At 39.2% G+C, this 15,365-nt stretch overlaps 1 protein-coding gene across 1 annotated transcript in view; it reads left to right on the forward strand.

The window, feature by feature from the left end:
- The first annotated feature begins 9,029 nt into the window (after window positions 1–9,029).
- The window catches only part of LOC109486435, a 31,999-nt gene continuing 25,663 nt past the window's right edge, over window positions 9,030–15,365 (forward strand). Inside the window, 1 exon segment of the mRNA XM_019790266.1 lies at window positions 9,030–9,151. Within this exon segment, the coding sequence (XP_019645825.1) occupies window positions 9,030–9,151 (122 nt within the window).

The raw sequence follows: 15,365 nt of genomic DNA on the forward strand, positions 1-15,365 counted from the left end.
GCCTAATGTCTACTTCAGCTTGCTAAATGTTAACATGCTTGAGGTGTATCCTTAAGCACTGAGATTCCTTGCAGTACCATCCATGCACTTGAAGAGATTATTGAGTATTCTTTTCACAATGCCTCCCCTCATTGCAGATTCATGAGCATAAAAATGAGCCCCGGTGTTGTCAAAGTTGACCAAATGGCACTCTAAGCTTTGAAGTTTTCCACAGTAGATGGAAGACGCAATCAGCGGTTTATAGTGGAGGAAGATTCCTTCTCTTCTTGTCTCCTCTCCTCCTCCTTGGCAAGTTTCCAAGCTGAAGATGAAAGACTCTGTATCTGGCAGTCAGTCAAAGTGGGGTCCTTGTATCCACACTGATCAGTAAAGATATCAAATGTCTAAACTTTTGTGAAAGCCTATCAAAGTCGTTTTAGCCTATAAAACTTTTAAAACTCTAGCTCATTCATTATAAAAGTTAAGGCTATGAATATTGCTTGCTCAACATCTTCTTTTGGTCCTCCTGAAGAGTAAGATGTTTCAGGTAACATCAACTGTCGTTCATCAGTAATGGAGAATGATGAAAGATAGCAGATGCTATTTGAAACATCTGAGTCTTCAGAGAATTGATCCTGGTGGATGACATACTGGAAAGCACTTGACGTTCAAGGTAGCAAAAGTTGGTGGTCCGACAAAGATGGACATGTTCGTGGAACTAGTATACATTTGTGATGGCAGCAGGTGCAGCAAAAAGAAGTCTTGACTATATCAGTGTCTGTAGGCCAAGACTGTAGTCATGTCTTAGCTATGGGGCAGGCTCAACTCTGAAACCCTGGATACTAACAACCTTACCAGCCATCTCCAGACATGATGTATCTAAACCTCAAGATGTAATTTCAGCTGTGACCTGTGGACAAGGCAAACATATGTTGGATGGAGAAGTCCTTAAGTCATTGTTTCTTCTTAAAAACGATTGACCGTGCTCTTTTTTCTGCTCTTAGGTTATGACTACGTCCATCAAGATCATTGTCATAGATTCTAAAGATATCAACTGGCATATACTATAAGTATTACGATTCAACAGACATACACTATACTTTCAGTACCAAGGACAGAGCTCTTTCCATTCAACAGACATACACCATACGTACCATACTTTCAGCACCAAGGACAGAGCTCTTTCCATTCAACAGATATATACTATGATTTCAGTTCTAAGGACAGAGCTCTTTCCATTCAACAGACATACATTATACTTTCAGTACCAAGGACAGAGCTCTTTCCATTCAACAGACATACACGATACTTTCAGTACCAAGGACAGAGCACTTTCCATTTAACAGACACACGATACTTTCAGTACCAGACTTCTTTCCATTCTACAGCTATACACTATATACTTTTCACAGCACCTTAAACAGAGTTAGTTTCTTTCAGCAGGAGTACACTATACTCATTTTAGCACTTTGGACAGAGCTAGTTTCTTTCAGCAGGCATGCACTATACTTTTAGTGTACAGCACAAGTTCCTTTGAACTCTTCCTGTCTTAAGCTGGCTATTGGCCAAAGCAATTTCCAGTCATGGAGCTCTGAATCATTTGATCCTCAGTACACAGAAGTTATTGTACTGTCGGGTGAGGTGCCTGTCAAAGTTGATCCCTGTGCAACATGCACTGAAAGTCAAATCTGGCATATCTTTGCATGGAGAATTTATTGGTACAAGATGTCCTCAAAGATTCCCCTTTGTAAAGACCTGGTAAAGTAAATCCCAACTATCAAATTAATCATTTGGAGTCTTTAAGGTTGATGTATCTTTCCTCATGTTAACATATTCCTGCTACGTTTTGTCAAATCCATCTAGCAGGAATGATACATATTGAATGAAATGAAAAGAAAGCTTGAAAGGTTTGACAACTGTCTCAGTAAAAACTAAAAAAAGGGACAACTTACAGTAAAAACTGAAAGGGGACAACAGGTTCATTTTTCCTCAACCTTTGCGTAGGAGTTGGAGAACACTACAGTAACTGTACTGTGAAATATTGGTAGGATTGACTTCAAAGGAAACATCAGGCAGCATGTTGGAGAATCAGCAGCTTGGATGGAACATACTTTCATATCTGTGAAGATTTCAGAACACAGCCATCACTCACAATGATATTGCAGGAGAAAAATGTTTATGGATGTGTTTCTGCGTAGTTGAAGTCAAGATTTCTTGCTCGAAAAGGGAGACTGAATCATCGCCTTTCTTTTAACAGCCGACTACTATATGAGGGTGATTTTATCTTCCTCTAAGAACGTTATTGCTTGAACACCATATCAGCAAGTCTTGGGTGAAATCTTCGACTTCATCAAATGTTGTTATGCAGGGAGATCCTGAGGAAGAGATATCATAAAAGAAAAGTTAAAAGTGACGGAGGGGCTTAGTTGTAAGTGCTGCCTGGGGCCTGATGCTGAGCCTTTGTTTGTAAAGAAGAGCCTTGAGAGGTCTATATTGTAAGTAGTGCAAAAGTTTGCAGTGGGTAGCAACGGACGGTCAAAAGTTCAAGTCCTGGCTAAGGTCATTCACACCACTTGACACTACTAGAAAGAGTTGCAGTCATTTAGACTGTTAAGCTGTGGTTTCTTGCTTTACCTTCAAGGGATATGTTATCTGGCTTATCTGTGTGTCTGTCTATCTTTGTGTTTGCGTGTGTGTGTGTGTGTTTGTGTTTGTGTGTGTGCACATTTCTAACTTATGTGAAAGGGTGAAATCTGTCATCTCTTTATACATGTATCTACTTCCTTGACTCTGTAAGGAGCATCCTCTTGGATGGGACATTAAGCCGGAAGTCCCGTGTTTTAGGAGAGCCACACCTTGAGCATGTTAAAGACCCACTACTTATCGAAAAGAGTAGAGATCCTTCCTTTGTGTGAGTGGATCAAACCTTACAGTCCAATCTTACACAACTGTACAAACCTGGTGTGCTACACCTTAAGATGGTCTACCATGCCAGTTATGCAAAACAAACAAACCTTCTTATGCCGAGGTCACATTTTAAAACCAGGGCCCAGCCAGGCTGTTTGGATTAATAAAAAATCAACAATTTATATCAATAATATACAGTGTACGCAGATAGTTCCCATGATTAATTTTTCAACTTTTTTGTGCCTTGTTGTCTTATATATTATACTTTTTGTTCAATAAGACTGCCTGGCCGGGCTCCGGTTTGTAAATGTTACCTCAGCATTACACAGTCTCTTGTCAACCTGATGATATAAGCTAAATTAACTTTTCAGTTCCCTGTGCAACCTATACTGCACCCTAGTGGCAGACAAGCCACAAAGAACAACTGTATTGGAAGAACACTATAAACTTTTGACGAGTATAAGATTTATAATATTCTTTCCTAAGTCGGAGAACAGGGTGAAATATCTCCTTGCCCAGGGGAGTTAAAAGGTACTTCAAGCTCGTGATTTATCTTCAGACATGCAGAACCTTCTTTCATTTCCAGTGCTGAATCATTCCCAACAGCCACTTTTAGGGCTTACTATCTACACTGGGATAAAGGAAGAGCCTTGCATGAAAAATAGAAGACGAAGGAATTTTCATTTCACAGACAGTTGGAAAAAAATTTAATTAAAACCTGTCGACTCTGCGAGGTGTGTTTTATCCACAGTGAGTCCAGAGTCTGACGGTATCAAAGTAGACGTAGGTTTTATCAGTTGCTGCAGGCAAAATCTGCAATATTGCACAACAACAGCAGCAAACAGCTATCAATTTCCGCAGGTATGCTCCTCCTTGGATGACTGGCTGTGGGAGTTGTGCAGTGACTCCTGTAATTTGTCACTGTTAAAAAGAGAGCTGCAGTCTCTTTGAAAAGGTTTCAGTACAAACTGTTGAATACGATCACATGACAAGTTGGAGTACAAAGCTTTCTCATAATGGAATTTGAAATGTAAGACAACTACAATGTACTGAACAATGTTTCCCTGTCTAACTGTTTACTCCCACAAAGATCACTAACTCCTGTAGTAGTGTAGTAATGCCAGTAATCCATTACCTGTACTATCCAAAAGTGAGAAAACCCTTTGAAAATGTTTGAGTACAAGCTGTTGAATATGATCATGACAAGATGGACTGTAAAGCTTTCTCATACTTGAAATAAAAGACAACTACATATTTCTCTGTCTAACTGTTTACTCCCACACAGAAAGATTACTCCTCATGTTCCTTTAATAACTAACTCCTGTAGTATTGCAGTAACTCCAGTAATTTGTCACTGTTAAAAAGCGAACAAACCCTTTGAAAAGGCCTCAGTATACACTGTTGTATATGATTGCATGACTGCAAAGCTTTCTGATATTGGACTTGAAAGACAAGTACAATATTTCTCCATCTAACTGCTTACTCCCACACACTAAGATTACTCCACAGGTTCATATGATTCCTGGCTTGTAGCTGAACGCCAATTTTTTAGTTTGCCCACTTTTGAATTACATGTTCTTGATTGCAATTTGTGGGAGACAGTGAATATACAGTCAAAACTTCCCAAGATCACTCAGGGGACTAATAAAATCTGGTCTATGTGGACAGGTGGTCACTGTAGACAATGTTCTTAATGCTTGTGTGAACGAGAAAAAATTATCTAAAGGACCACCAAAATGTGGTCACATTGGCCAGGTAGGTTTTATGAATATGTGGTTACTTGTACATTGTACGTACACTCAGGTTTTACTGTATTCAGAATGAATGCAGAAGGAAAACATTAACTGTTTTTGATCTGTTTCTTTGTTTTTTCTTCTTGCTCAATGACGTAGACCAGACATCTTTCACCATGGTAACTAGTGCTGTAGCAGACACCCTCTGGTTTTGGATTATTTTATGTAGCAAGTGGTAGGGCAGAGTTTTAGGGGCTGGTAACCATGTACTAGTACACAAAATGTTTTTGAGTAAGAATAAACAGAACAGTAGATTAGGCTAGACCATTTGTTGCAACAGTTACCTTCTAGTTTAACTTTAAAACATTGAAGAACCAAGGAAATAACTTGGCATGGCCTAAGGAACCCCAATAGAAAAGGAGAGACTTAAGAAGGCGTCATGGTAGACTGTAGAGTGCTTGACCTGGTTTTACTACTTTTATTCCTTCCTCCGAGACTTCACCGTGGAAATCCATGATAAAGCCACTGTGCTTCCAGATCAAAAGGGGCAGTAAAGACGAATAAAGCAGGCGGCCAATTGTCTGCGGATGCCCGGTGATATTTGCCATGAAATACTGTTTGAGAACTGGATGTGTGTGTGTGGAGGATATCCTGGTCTCTTGGCCTGATGAGGACAAGGTCCAGCAGTCATCGACCTGTTCCTGGAAACTGAGAGTTTGGAATCTGGCTTTTGTTGATTGCTAACCCAACTTGCATACCTCCCAATGCCTAGTGGATACCCTGGCCTGGTCATATATACAATGTATGTATATACAAAGGCTTTGAAAAAATGGATCCAATCTCTACAGGTTGGGTGGGCTACAATACCCCAGAAGCAAAATGATACTACCCACTTGATACTATTTTAGAGCAGGACTCCTTGTCATCATGATGGTGGCATCCTCACTGGATAGCTGTCTGCCATTGCATATGTGAGGGCCAGGTGTGTTGACAATAACAACTAAAAAGATGACATTTGCAAAGCAAATGCATAATGTCTACCTTTACATGGTCTAGACTACCAAACTACATTGTAATGCTCTGATTATTCTCAAACATTGATATAGATGGTGACCAGCTCCTCCATCTCTGTCCTGCCACTTGCTACATAATGTACATATAATGTGATCCAATACCGCAGGGTGTCTCTCCAGTTACCATAGTCAGCTTTTCCTGACATTGTTGATTTGGAGAAGAGGAAGGAGACTAAAAACAGAGCAAAAACAATATTTTCCTGCAAAGGTTAACATTCACTGTCTTTCTTATTCATGCACAGCATTGGAAAAATGCATTCAGTTAATAGATAACTAATCTATAAATGAGTTAGAAGAGTAGGGGCAGATTTTCTATGTTGCAAATTACTATTTTTCATCTTTATCTACAAAGTCTCCTTTCTCTTATGAAAACATGACCAGTTGCTGCCACATACATGTACATGTACCTGTAAAGCTTTAATAGCATGTTATGCCAAAGGGCAGTTACTGGCATGCTATGCAATACAGATACAGATCACACACCCTATAAGAACAGCTTGAGAACCAATAAGATACAGATCTTTCCAGATTTAGAAGCTACAATTGATAGCAAGGCTTAATAATTTTCCTTTGTCAGGGACTTCTCAAAGCTTTAGTGGCTTCAATGAAAAATCCAGGCTAAAGAAGTCGCTCCCACCAAAAAGGTTAGGGATCAGAGAACAAGCCTAACTGTTTGTCATCCAGGAAAGAGGATTTGTAGAAAATGACCAGATGTTCTATCTTATAACCCACTAGAGCTGGTCAGTCTTAGGATTGCCACCTTGGGACACAATACAAATCTGGACATGCTTACTACTGATATCCACTCTCCTAGTGAAGTAATTTTTCTCCTCAGTAACAAGTATGGTAGCATTTGGAGGGATTTTTTAAAGCTGCTTATTTTCATTGATTTCTATCAGTTCTGTTTTTATTTTGGAGCATTTTTTGTCAATAATTGGCATGGTAGGAATGAGGCAGATTCTTGTAAGCTGGTTCTTTTCATTGATGTTTACCAGTTCTGTTACATAATTGCACTGTTGTCTATAGTCCAACTATCAGAGTTTGAAATAACTGAAAAGCCTTCAGGGGGTTTAGTAGCTTGCACTTGCTCAAGAATGCAGCTTACTATTTTTATAAGATGGATAAGGCATCTGATTCAGAGGTTTCTTCTGTAATTGGCACTGGGTATTGGGATGGATATTTTAAAGCTGGTGCTTTCCAATGATTTCCATCTGTTGATACCATAGTTTTCGAGGGAGACTGCATCGTATGGTTGTCAAGGAGTTTGGGATCATGGAAAAGCCTTCAGCAAGTTTGACTTCCATTTTCTCAGGGTTGCCGCTAAAGATTTTTTATAAGATATCATAAGATGGATCTTGTAGTGAGAGTCCTTTCCATCAGCAAACTATCGTGATGTTTATGATAGTAACTTTTTCCTAAGGTTATGGATTATCGTCTTTCTGTGATACCTAGGGATGAATACATCATACATGTTTTGAGCTTATCAGAGTATCACTCTAATCGCCTGTACCAATTTTTGCCTTGTTAAATCAGTCTTCCTGCTGAACTCTACATCTTTTTCATGCCCTAGAGCCACAAAACGACCAGTCTCTGATCCTCTTCAGAACTTGTGGGCTAAGGCCTGATCTTCCTTTCAAAAGGGTTTTACTGAACATTTATGATAAAGATTGGAGATATCACGGTGGAGACGGGTTGTCTGAGCTCAAGCCACTTGCCAGAACTTTCTGGCTTCAGGAGACTTTGGAAGGCCACAGTACGCTTCGATCTTTGTCATTGGTAATCCTGCTTCAGGACTCCTGGGTTCTAATCCCAGCTGAGCTGTATGTTGATGCTCTAAAGCCTGATTCCAGGAGAGACACCTTCTATTCTGGGAAGGGATTGTAATACAGTATACTATACATCAGAAGTCTTCAGAGAGGGCTCTAGGTTTGGGGATAGAACCACTTTGCAGTGTGGGTATCAGGGTCAGACAATTCACTGGTAATTTACTGGTTCTTGGATTCAAAATGAATTATGCTGAACTGAACTAATTGAACTGAATGATGTTAAACTGGCTGCCTCCTTCTTGAGTTGACATCAGCAGCAGAGAGACCAGACAGAAGCATCTAGTGGCTATAGCAAAACCTACACAAACCTATGTCTAGAATGTCTATGACAACCAAGGATGTGAGATGGTTTGGCCTAAGGGTCAAGGTATTACCCAAAGGAAATGCCAGTAGGACAAAGTCAGACACTTTCTCGCTACATCCAAATGAAACTTTGATGAAATATAACTCCTTCTGCAAGAGGCCAAGAATACTTCGTAACTTTCAGTACAATCGGTATCTCCTGACGCTAGGCATAAAGGTGTTTCAAAAGAGTACTCTCTTCTTCAGGGTCTACTGAGAAATTATCAGACTCAAACTTCACTAAATTGCTTTACCCGCAGGATTGGAACCCAGGACCTGCGGCTCAGCTGCCTACAGTACGTGGATCAGGTGTAATAAATGGGGTCCTGGGTCTGACTTGTGTGGGAGATGTGATTTCCACACTCCAAGTCCATTCATTTCTCGGTGGGATGCAGAGGTGAGATTAGTTGTGCTTGGCACTGCTGCACCGTTGATCAAAAGAAGGGAAAGAAACTCCCTTTCAGAACTATCTGAAGATTGGATACAGGTAGTAACCTAGTATGAAGACCAATCAATTTAACTTACTTCTTGCTCCTGACTTCTGCTGCAGTCTAACTTATATATTGAATGGATGGAATGTTTAATTACTTGGATAGAGATAAATATAGTAGCAAACAAAGAGAGACTGTCACAGTATGTCTCTCTAAATGTACTTTAACACAGTTAAGCCTAGGACGCCAAACTAACTCAAAGCCATTAGTGAAGGACTAGCCTTGTGTCTTGGCTATCAACAGTACACAGCAGGATATTCTTTTAAGAAATGACATGTCAGATTATGAACTATGAGGGCTTGACCATCAATTTCTTAGTAATACATAACTGGCCTCCCTTAGTGTAAGTTTAAATAATCTCTTAACCTATCCCCGCTTGGTGTGTAAGGTGATTTTCTGTTTGGACAGGGGTTCTAAACCTGCTCAAAGTGACCTTCAGAACATGACCTTTAGGGCGCAGAAAGGTTAATTACCACCTAATCCTCTCCCTGCTTCCACAGATTACCCCTCCCCTTCAGATGAAGATTCTTCCAGCACCGTCAAAGCTTCCGCCTCTTAAGAAGTTAGAGCTTACGGAATTAAGAACGAGGACACATCAAAGGTCTCCTTCCTTCACAGTTGATTGACTGGAGCCGCCTCAACTCAGCGGTGAGGTAGAATCTTGTGATTTGCTGAGGCATGGCAGAGTCGGAGGATCTCTGGCCTCCTACAGGTATCCATTTCACCTTTGATGCTGCTCAGCGAAGGCTTAAGGGCTTAGAAGGCCACGTGTGCAGAGTTCACATCAAGCACGTCAAAAAGTTGTTGAACTTGGTGCTGTGGACCAAAACAGCACAGCAATGCAATCTGCTTACTGACTTACAAAATCTTAGGAAGTTAAAGGAACTTGCACTTGCATTGAAGAAGTCTCCTGGCCTGTTGCATCATTTGCCTGTTATATAACAAAGGGCCTTTATATTGATCATAATTGATGCAAAAAAGTACAGCGAGTTTTATAAGGTCAACTACAAAACAGAACTGGGAAATACAAAATAAATATTAGAGTTCTACTCTTACTATCTGTCTTTATCTTCTTTAACAAGACATTTTTGACTGGTTCACTATACACTGAAACTAGTTGTTACTGCTAACAATTAGGTCCAAAACAAAAAGTAATGTGACATGCATTGTAACGCTTACATAGAGTGAGATATTCGGTTCCAAATCAAAACAGATTACTCACGGGTTATCTACATTTAATTTTTCAATCTTTGAACCCCAAATCCTCTTTACTTTTGGTAATTATCCCTTCACTGTAAGTCTAGGTGAAGTGAATTTGGATGAAAACTGCAGGTTCCATCCCTGAGCCTGAGATCCAGTATTAACCATTACTGATGGAGGTCAGAAGGATAAGAAGTTGGAGTTGGCCTGATCTGTGACGAAAAAGTAGCTTAACTTGCAGCTCAGGATTACAGAATTGGACAGGACATATTAAGTATATCTGTCATTAGATATTCAGGCCTCATGTACTGAGATCATGAGCGAAGATGTCTCAGTGTGTCTCAGTTCTGCTTCGGGGCACTAAAATGATTTTCTACATTTCCAAAGGTCCCAGTAGACCTTTCACAAGTCATCTATGTCGAGTCGGGTTAAGCTAAAATCTGTGGCACCGCTCTCCCTCGAGAATCACACTTCAAACTCACAGTGGTGGTTGCTGACAGGAAAATTAAACTACCAAACACGGTATACAATTTGTCATGATCATCATTCATCCTTTTTTTCCAACTGTTGCTCTTAAGAAATGAACCTATTTGAAGGAAGTCTACACCATTCACAGACAAATCAAACTCTACTACTCTGAATACCAGTAAATTATGAAGATTACCTCCGGACGTTTCAAGTGACATCCATCACAAAAAATTTAGCAAGAGAACAACCTCGAATCCATGTACATTAAAGTGCCACCACACTTGTGGAATAGAGTAGGGGTCCTTCCCGGTGTGAGTGGTTAAAAGCTCACAGTCATGAGTTAGCACCAAATGGCAGCCCGCGGCTCCAGACCCTTCCAATTCAGCCCCACCGTTTGTAAGCTCCTCACAATTCAGCCTTTGGCTGTAAGGAGACAGTAGCCGGCCCACCCAGTACTGAAATGCTGCCCCCCGGGAGGGTTTGTGTCTGAAGGCAATATCTGAAATCTGTTTGCTCCAGTGTCTCAAAGGGATTTACTTTGTATAATGAGCAGATGTATTAATGGTAAGTTTAACGTTCTCAGCAACGACATCTAGCAGCAGTCTGTAGTGATGAATATCTAGTATAAAAGTTTCCTGTCAGATACTTCATGCTGTCTTTGCTTTTTTTCATCACAAAGTCAAGTTTTACTGTCAAACTTTGTACAGTACTTCTTCCCTTAATTATGATAACAAAGCCCGTATTATGTGATTATATCAGCATGTTAGCAGGGCATACTGCATACTGTGCAGAATCAGTATTCCTCAATGTTTTTGTGTGATGTTTGGTCAACATCAGAACTTTTACCTGTTGTAGACAATATCTTTTCTGACACAACATTTGAAAACTTTAGACAGATTGCCATCCTTAAATACACAAATATGACATTAAATGAGACGTTTTATGCACAATACGTTCTAACTTTTGTGCAGGCGCCGTACTTTGTACTGTTATACTGACCATATCTCTTTGGAACAAGGTGGTCACCCTTTAACCAAGATGTAATCACAACTTTATTCCTTCTGCAAACAATCTTGTTAAACTGTACCAGGAAAACTTTATCTAGTCTGGTCTTTGTCATCTCCATGTAAAAGTTGATCTAATCAGGATTTGAATTCAAGGGGTATTCTTTGCTATACGATCAGGAAATTGTAAACATCAGTGGTTCATGCATTTTATCTCTTTTATGAGTAATCTAGTTAAAGTTACCAGAAAAAAGCTTTTGTCCTGTTTAGTCTGTGTTGTCTTCTAATATAAAGGCATATTGTCAAAGGTTTGGATTCATGAGCAATTCTTTGTTATAAAAATCAGGAAGTCGTAAAACATAACGAATAATACATTTTACATGTATCTCTTCTATGGGCACTCTATAGTTATAGGGGAAGACTTTGTCCTGTTTGGTCTTTGTTATCTTCTTGTAAAAGCTTACTATCAAGGGTCTGGATTCATGAGTAATTCTTTGCTATAAAAACATAAAGTCAGGAAGTCTTAAACGTCAACAGCTCATGCATTTTATCTGCTCCATGAGTGCTGCAGATTGTTAAACTTACAATGAAAACTTTACTCTGTTTTCTCTCTTGTAAAAGTTTATCAGGGATTGTTCTCATAAGAAATTGTTTGCCATAAAATCAGTAAGTTGTAGTTTCATCTCGGTGAAGTACTTCAAGATGTGCATAATCAAGACTAGCCCAGCATAAACCCATATATTGATCTCTTTTAGCACTAACATTTACAGTGATTCTGCCTTTAGAGCTAGTTCCAATGTGACGTTTTGATGTTTTATGCATTAATGCAATGCAGCTGCACATCCTGGTTACAATTGCTCTGTACAGTTCAATAAACGGTTTGAGATTATGACGTATCTCTGTAGGGATCCTGGTAAATTTTACAGTTTACCGAGTGACGGCTTTAAAAGTTCCTATCAATAAAGCACAATGTATTTCTCTTTCGAGCCGTTCTATCAACATTTCTGTTGAGAAGCTCGGGCGAAGCGGATCACAGAACCAGTAACTCCGGTACCTTACTCATTCCGTTGTAAATTGGTGCCTGCAAACCCGACAAAATCCTATAGGCTGTGCAGAAGCAATTTGCAGCATGTTTTGTGAGTTGGAGCAGGATTATCCGAGGCCTTTGGACGACACTGTAAGCCTTTTAGTGGGTGCCGAGTAGGGAAAATCATTACAGGTCCGAATCTTTATTGATCATCCATGAAGAAGGTCTTAGTTTATGTCGCTGCCTACATGGCCCCCTAAATCTGGTAAACATAGTCATTACTGACGCTGAAAGGGTAATGTTGAGCTTTACAACTCACCGATAATGTGCTATTATAGAGCTTTATAACGTTTTACAGAGGGCCTGTAGCAAATGCAAACAGTGGTCTAGTAATTCATCACATAAAATCAGGTCCAAATGAAAGCTCATCTGTGTTGGTAGACTCAAATTCAAGCTTTGGTCTAACACAAAATTCATGGTGAGTGTTTCCTTTCTGTTGGAACAAAGGTCAGAATTTGCATCTATAAAACCATGTCGTTTTTGTGAAATACATGTATGTCAACATCCAAGTGACTTTCATCATGTCTTCCTATTAAATTCTCTACCTAAGTGCACCTTTGGCCAAAGGAGATTAAGTTTTGTTCATAAGTATGGGCCACTTAGAAATGTCAATGATGGTCCAGCAATGCACAATAAAAACCATGTCGTTTGGCTGGCATATCTTAACAACACTAAAAGTAAAATCAGTTTTATCATGTCTCTTTAGTATTGTCTATTCAAGTGTGCCATAGACCAGAGGGGTAACACAGTTAGTTTGTTAATAGAAGAAAGGCTGAACTTGTAAAGTTTGTACTGAGTCTTACTGTTAGAAGTATAAACTGGTAGGATGTCTTGCATTTCAGTATTATCTGAATCTTGAAAAAAATTTTACATGGCTTTAGGCCAGACCAATTTAATCAATTGGTTCTTGGATTTGCCCTCTTCATTTTTTTCTGATTTGCAAAAAAAAAAAAACTTCAGGTTCTATATCATCTCCAAAATCATATTAGGCCTTTTTTTCCTGCTTCATATTATTTCTAAAAAAATCGATAACCTACAAAATTAAATTGGTGTGCCAAATTAAAGGACATTGGACTCGTAAAGTTATAGAACTTGGAAGACTATTTTACCAGTGTTCTGTCCTCGGTGCTGAAATTATAGTGGTGCTGAATCAATGTAACTAAATCTGGCAAATCCTCCTCTGATGATTCACGACTGGGGCATTAAGCTGTCTGAACAAATGAGGTGTGGAGCTCTTTGCTTTATCCGTGTGTCAGACCATCTTTGATCATCTGTTCCATTCAGCATCCCCAAAAGCTCTGCCTCCCAGACGACCCATTAACAACTACCAAATCGTTTCAGTCCAGGGTTGGTCCCTGTAAACTGTATTGCCTGATATTGACCGGCATATATCACTATTCCAATAATGGTGCCAATGGTCCATTGAAATCCAATTAGGGGCTGGAAAGAGGTCAAATGTGGGCAATTTTCTTGGAACAGGCACCAGTGGAAAACCCTGAAGGATGTCCTACTGGATGTTAAGTGTTTGAACTTGGATTTCTTCTATTTTTGTATTGTGGCCATGTATGCTAGTATGTACATGTATCATCTGTATGATTCACTGTACAAAAAGTTAGATTTAATGGTAGTAAATGCCTGTATAGTCTGGTATTGTTAATGTTGTACAATGAGAGTAAATTGTCCAGTGATTTCAGACTTAAACAATGGTAGTAAATCAAATTAGAGGACTTGACTTTTATTTACTACCATCATTAAGTCCAGTACTGTTGATGTTGATGTTTTATTTGAAATCCATTACATTAGATATCAACATCTAATCTATTCTTCCTGGATTCATAAAATGCAAACAGATTCACAAATACGTTATTACAAATTAAGATGATAACATAAGACTTACATTCATTAAACTTTAACTAACATACGAATAATGCTGAAATGCACAAAAGACAGAGGAAAAGTCAACAAACACATATAAAAGAAACTAATATAGTCACATGCAAGTTTTTCTTCCTTTTTATTATTTTTTGTTATTTCTATTGTTCTTATTTTATCCTGTAACTAAAATTTCTCCCAAAATGTTAAAGGACCAAGGAATAAGATTAGTGTGGCCTTAGATATACTTTTCTTTCCTTAGAACCAAGGTGGCCGCCATTTAATGAGTGATGTTGTCTACAAGTACAGTATCTATGAATCAATGGGAACCATCCTTGTTAATTAGGTTAATGAAGATTGTAACTTCATTACCCCAGTCACCACTGGTGGGTTCACAGGTGGCTAATGAGTCTTGTGCCTGCCCAGAAATGTCATTAACATAACATACAGGCACATGGGGTGTCCTTGGAGAAAGGCTAGCTGCATGACGGTTCACGTAGGTTCAACACTTTTTGTCCCATCATAGTTTCCATTCTTTTCTTGTCTTGTTTATAGTGACCATGCATATGCCATAATTGTCTTTCATTGCAGCTGTTATTATATCATTATTTGTACTGTACTGTGTTGAGGTATAGATTTTCAAATCAGTTAAGACTGCCTCTGAAATGTAGCCTGTCAATTATAACCATTGTAAAAGGCACTCTAAGCGATTTCAAGGCAGGTTAAGTTTCTGGACATTATTTTAACAGTAATAAGTTGAATCAACAATGATATCTGTGAGAGGAAAAATGTGATGTCACTTATGGAAAATGGTTTCTTGCTTCGTATCTTGTTGCTGATTCTAGCTATACAGGCTTTTCACATGCGCCATGTTGGATTACAGTCTATATCCGTTAAACAAGCCAAGATGCTGCTACTTAATCAGTTTACCCGCCAACACCTGGTCGCCGGGACTCATATGATAATTATTATGACGTCAATGAAAACCCTCTATTCATTGGTAGGTGCTGAACCAAGAAATCATATACTATTAGCTTTTTTTTGCCACCCTGAACTTGCATTGGGCACCTTTAAAGTTTTGACTCATGTCAGTCCTTCCACAAACAAACAGGTTTTTGTCAAACTCTTCATATCAGCAGTTCCACAACCTGCTTAACATTTGGAGGAAACCAGTGTTGATTAGAGAACTTGGCTCAGTCTTCACTCCTGGCAGACATCCCAAATGTGCTCTGACGAATGTCAAAGACAATGTTGGCCTTGAGCATAATCTGCTCGCACTTAACTGGAATGAAATATACATACACCACATAAATGGGAAAGCTTAGAGAATGCTAATTGCACTCCTAACAGATTCTGTGGATTAAATGTTCCTGGACATCCATG

The sequence above is a fragment of the Branchiostoma belcheri genome, unplaced genomic scaffold, assembly GCF_001625305.1.
Source record: "Branchiostoma belcheri isolate BF01 breed outbred unplaced genomic scaffold, Haploidv18h27 scaffold80, whole genome shotgun sequence".
NCBI classification, from domain to species: Eukaryota; Metazoa; Chordata; class Leptocardii; order Amphioxiformes; family Branchiostomatidae; genus Branchiostoma; species Branchiostoma belcheri.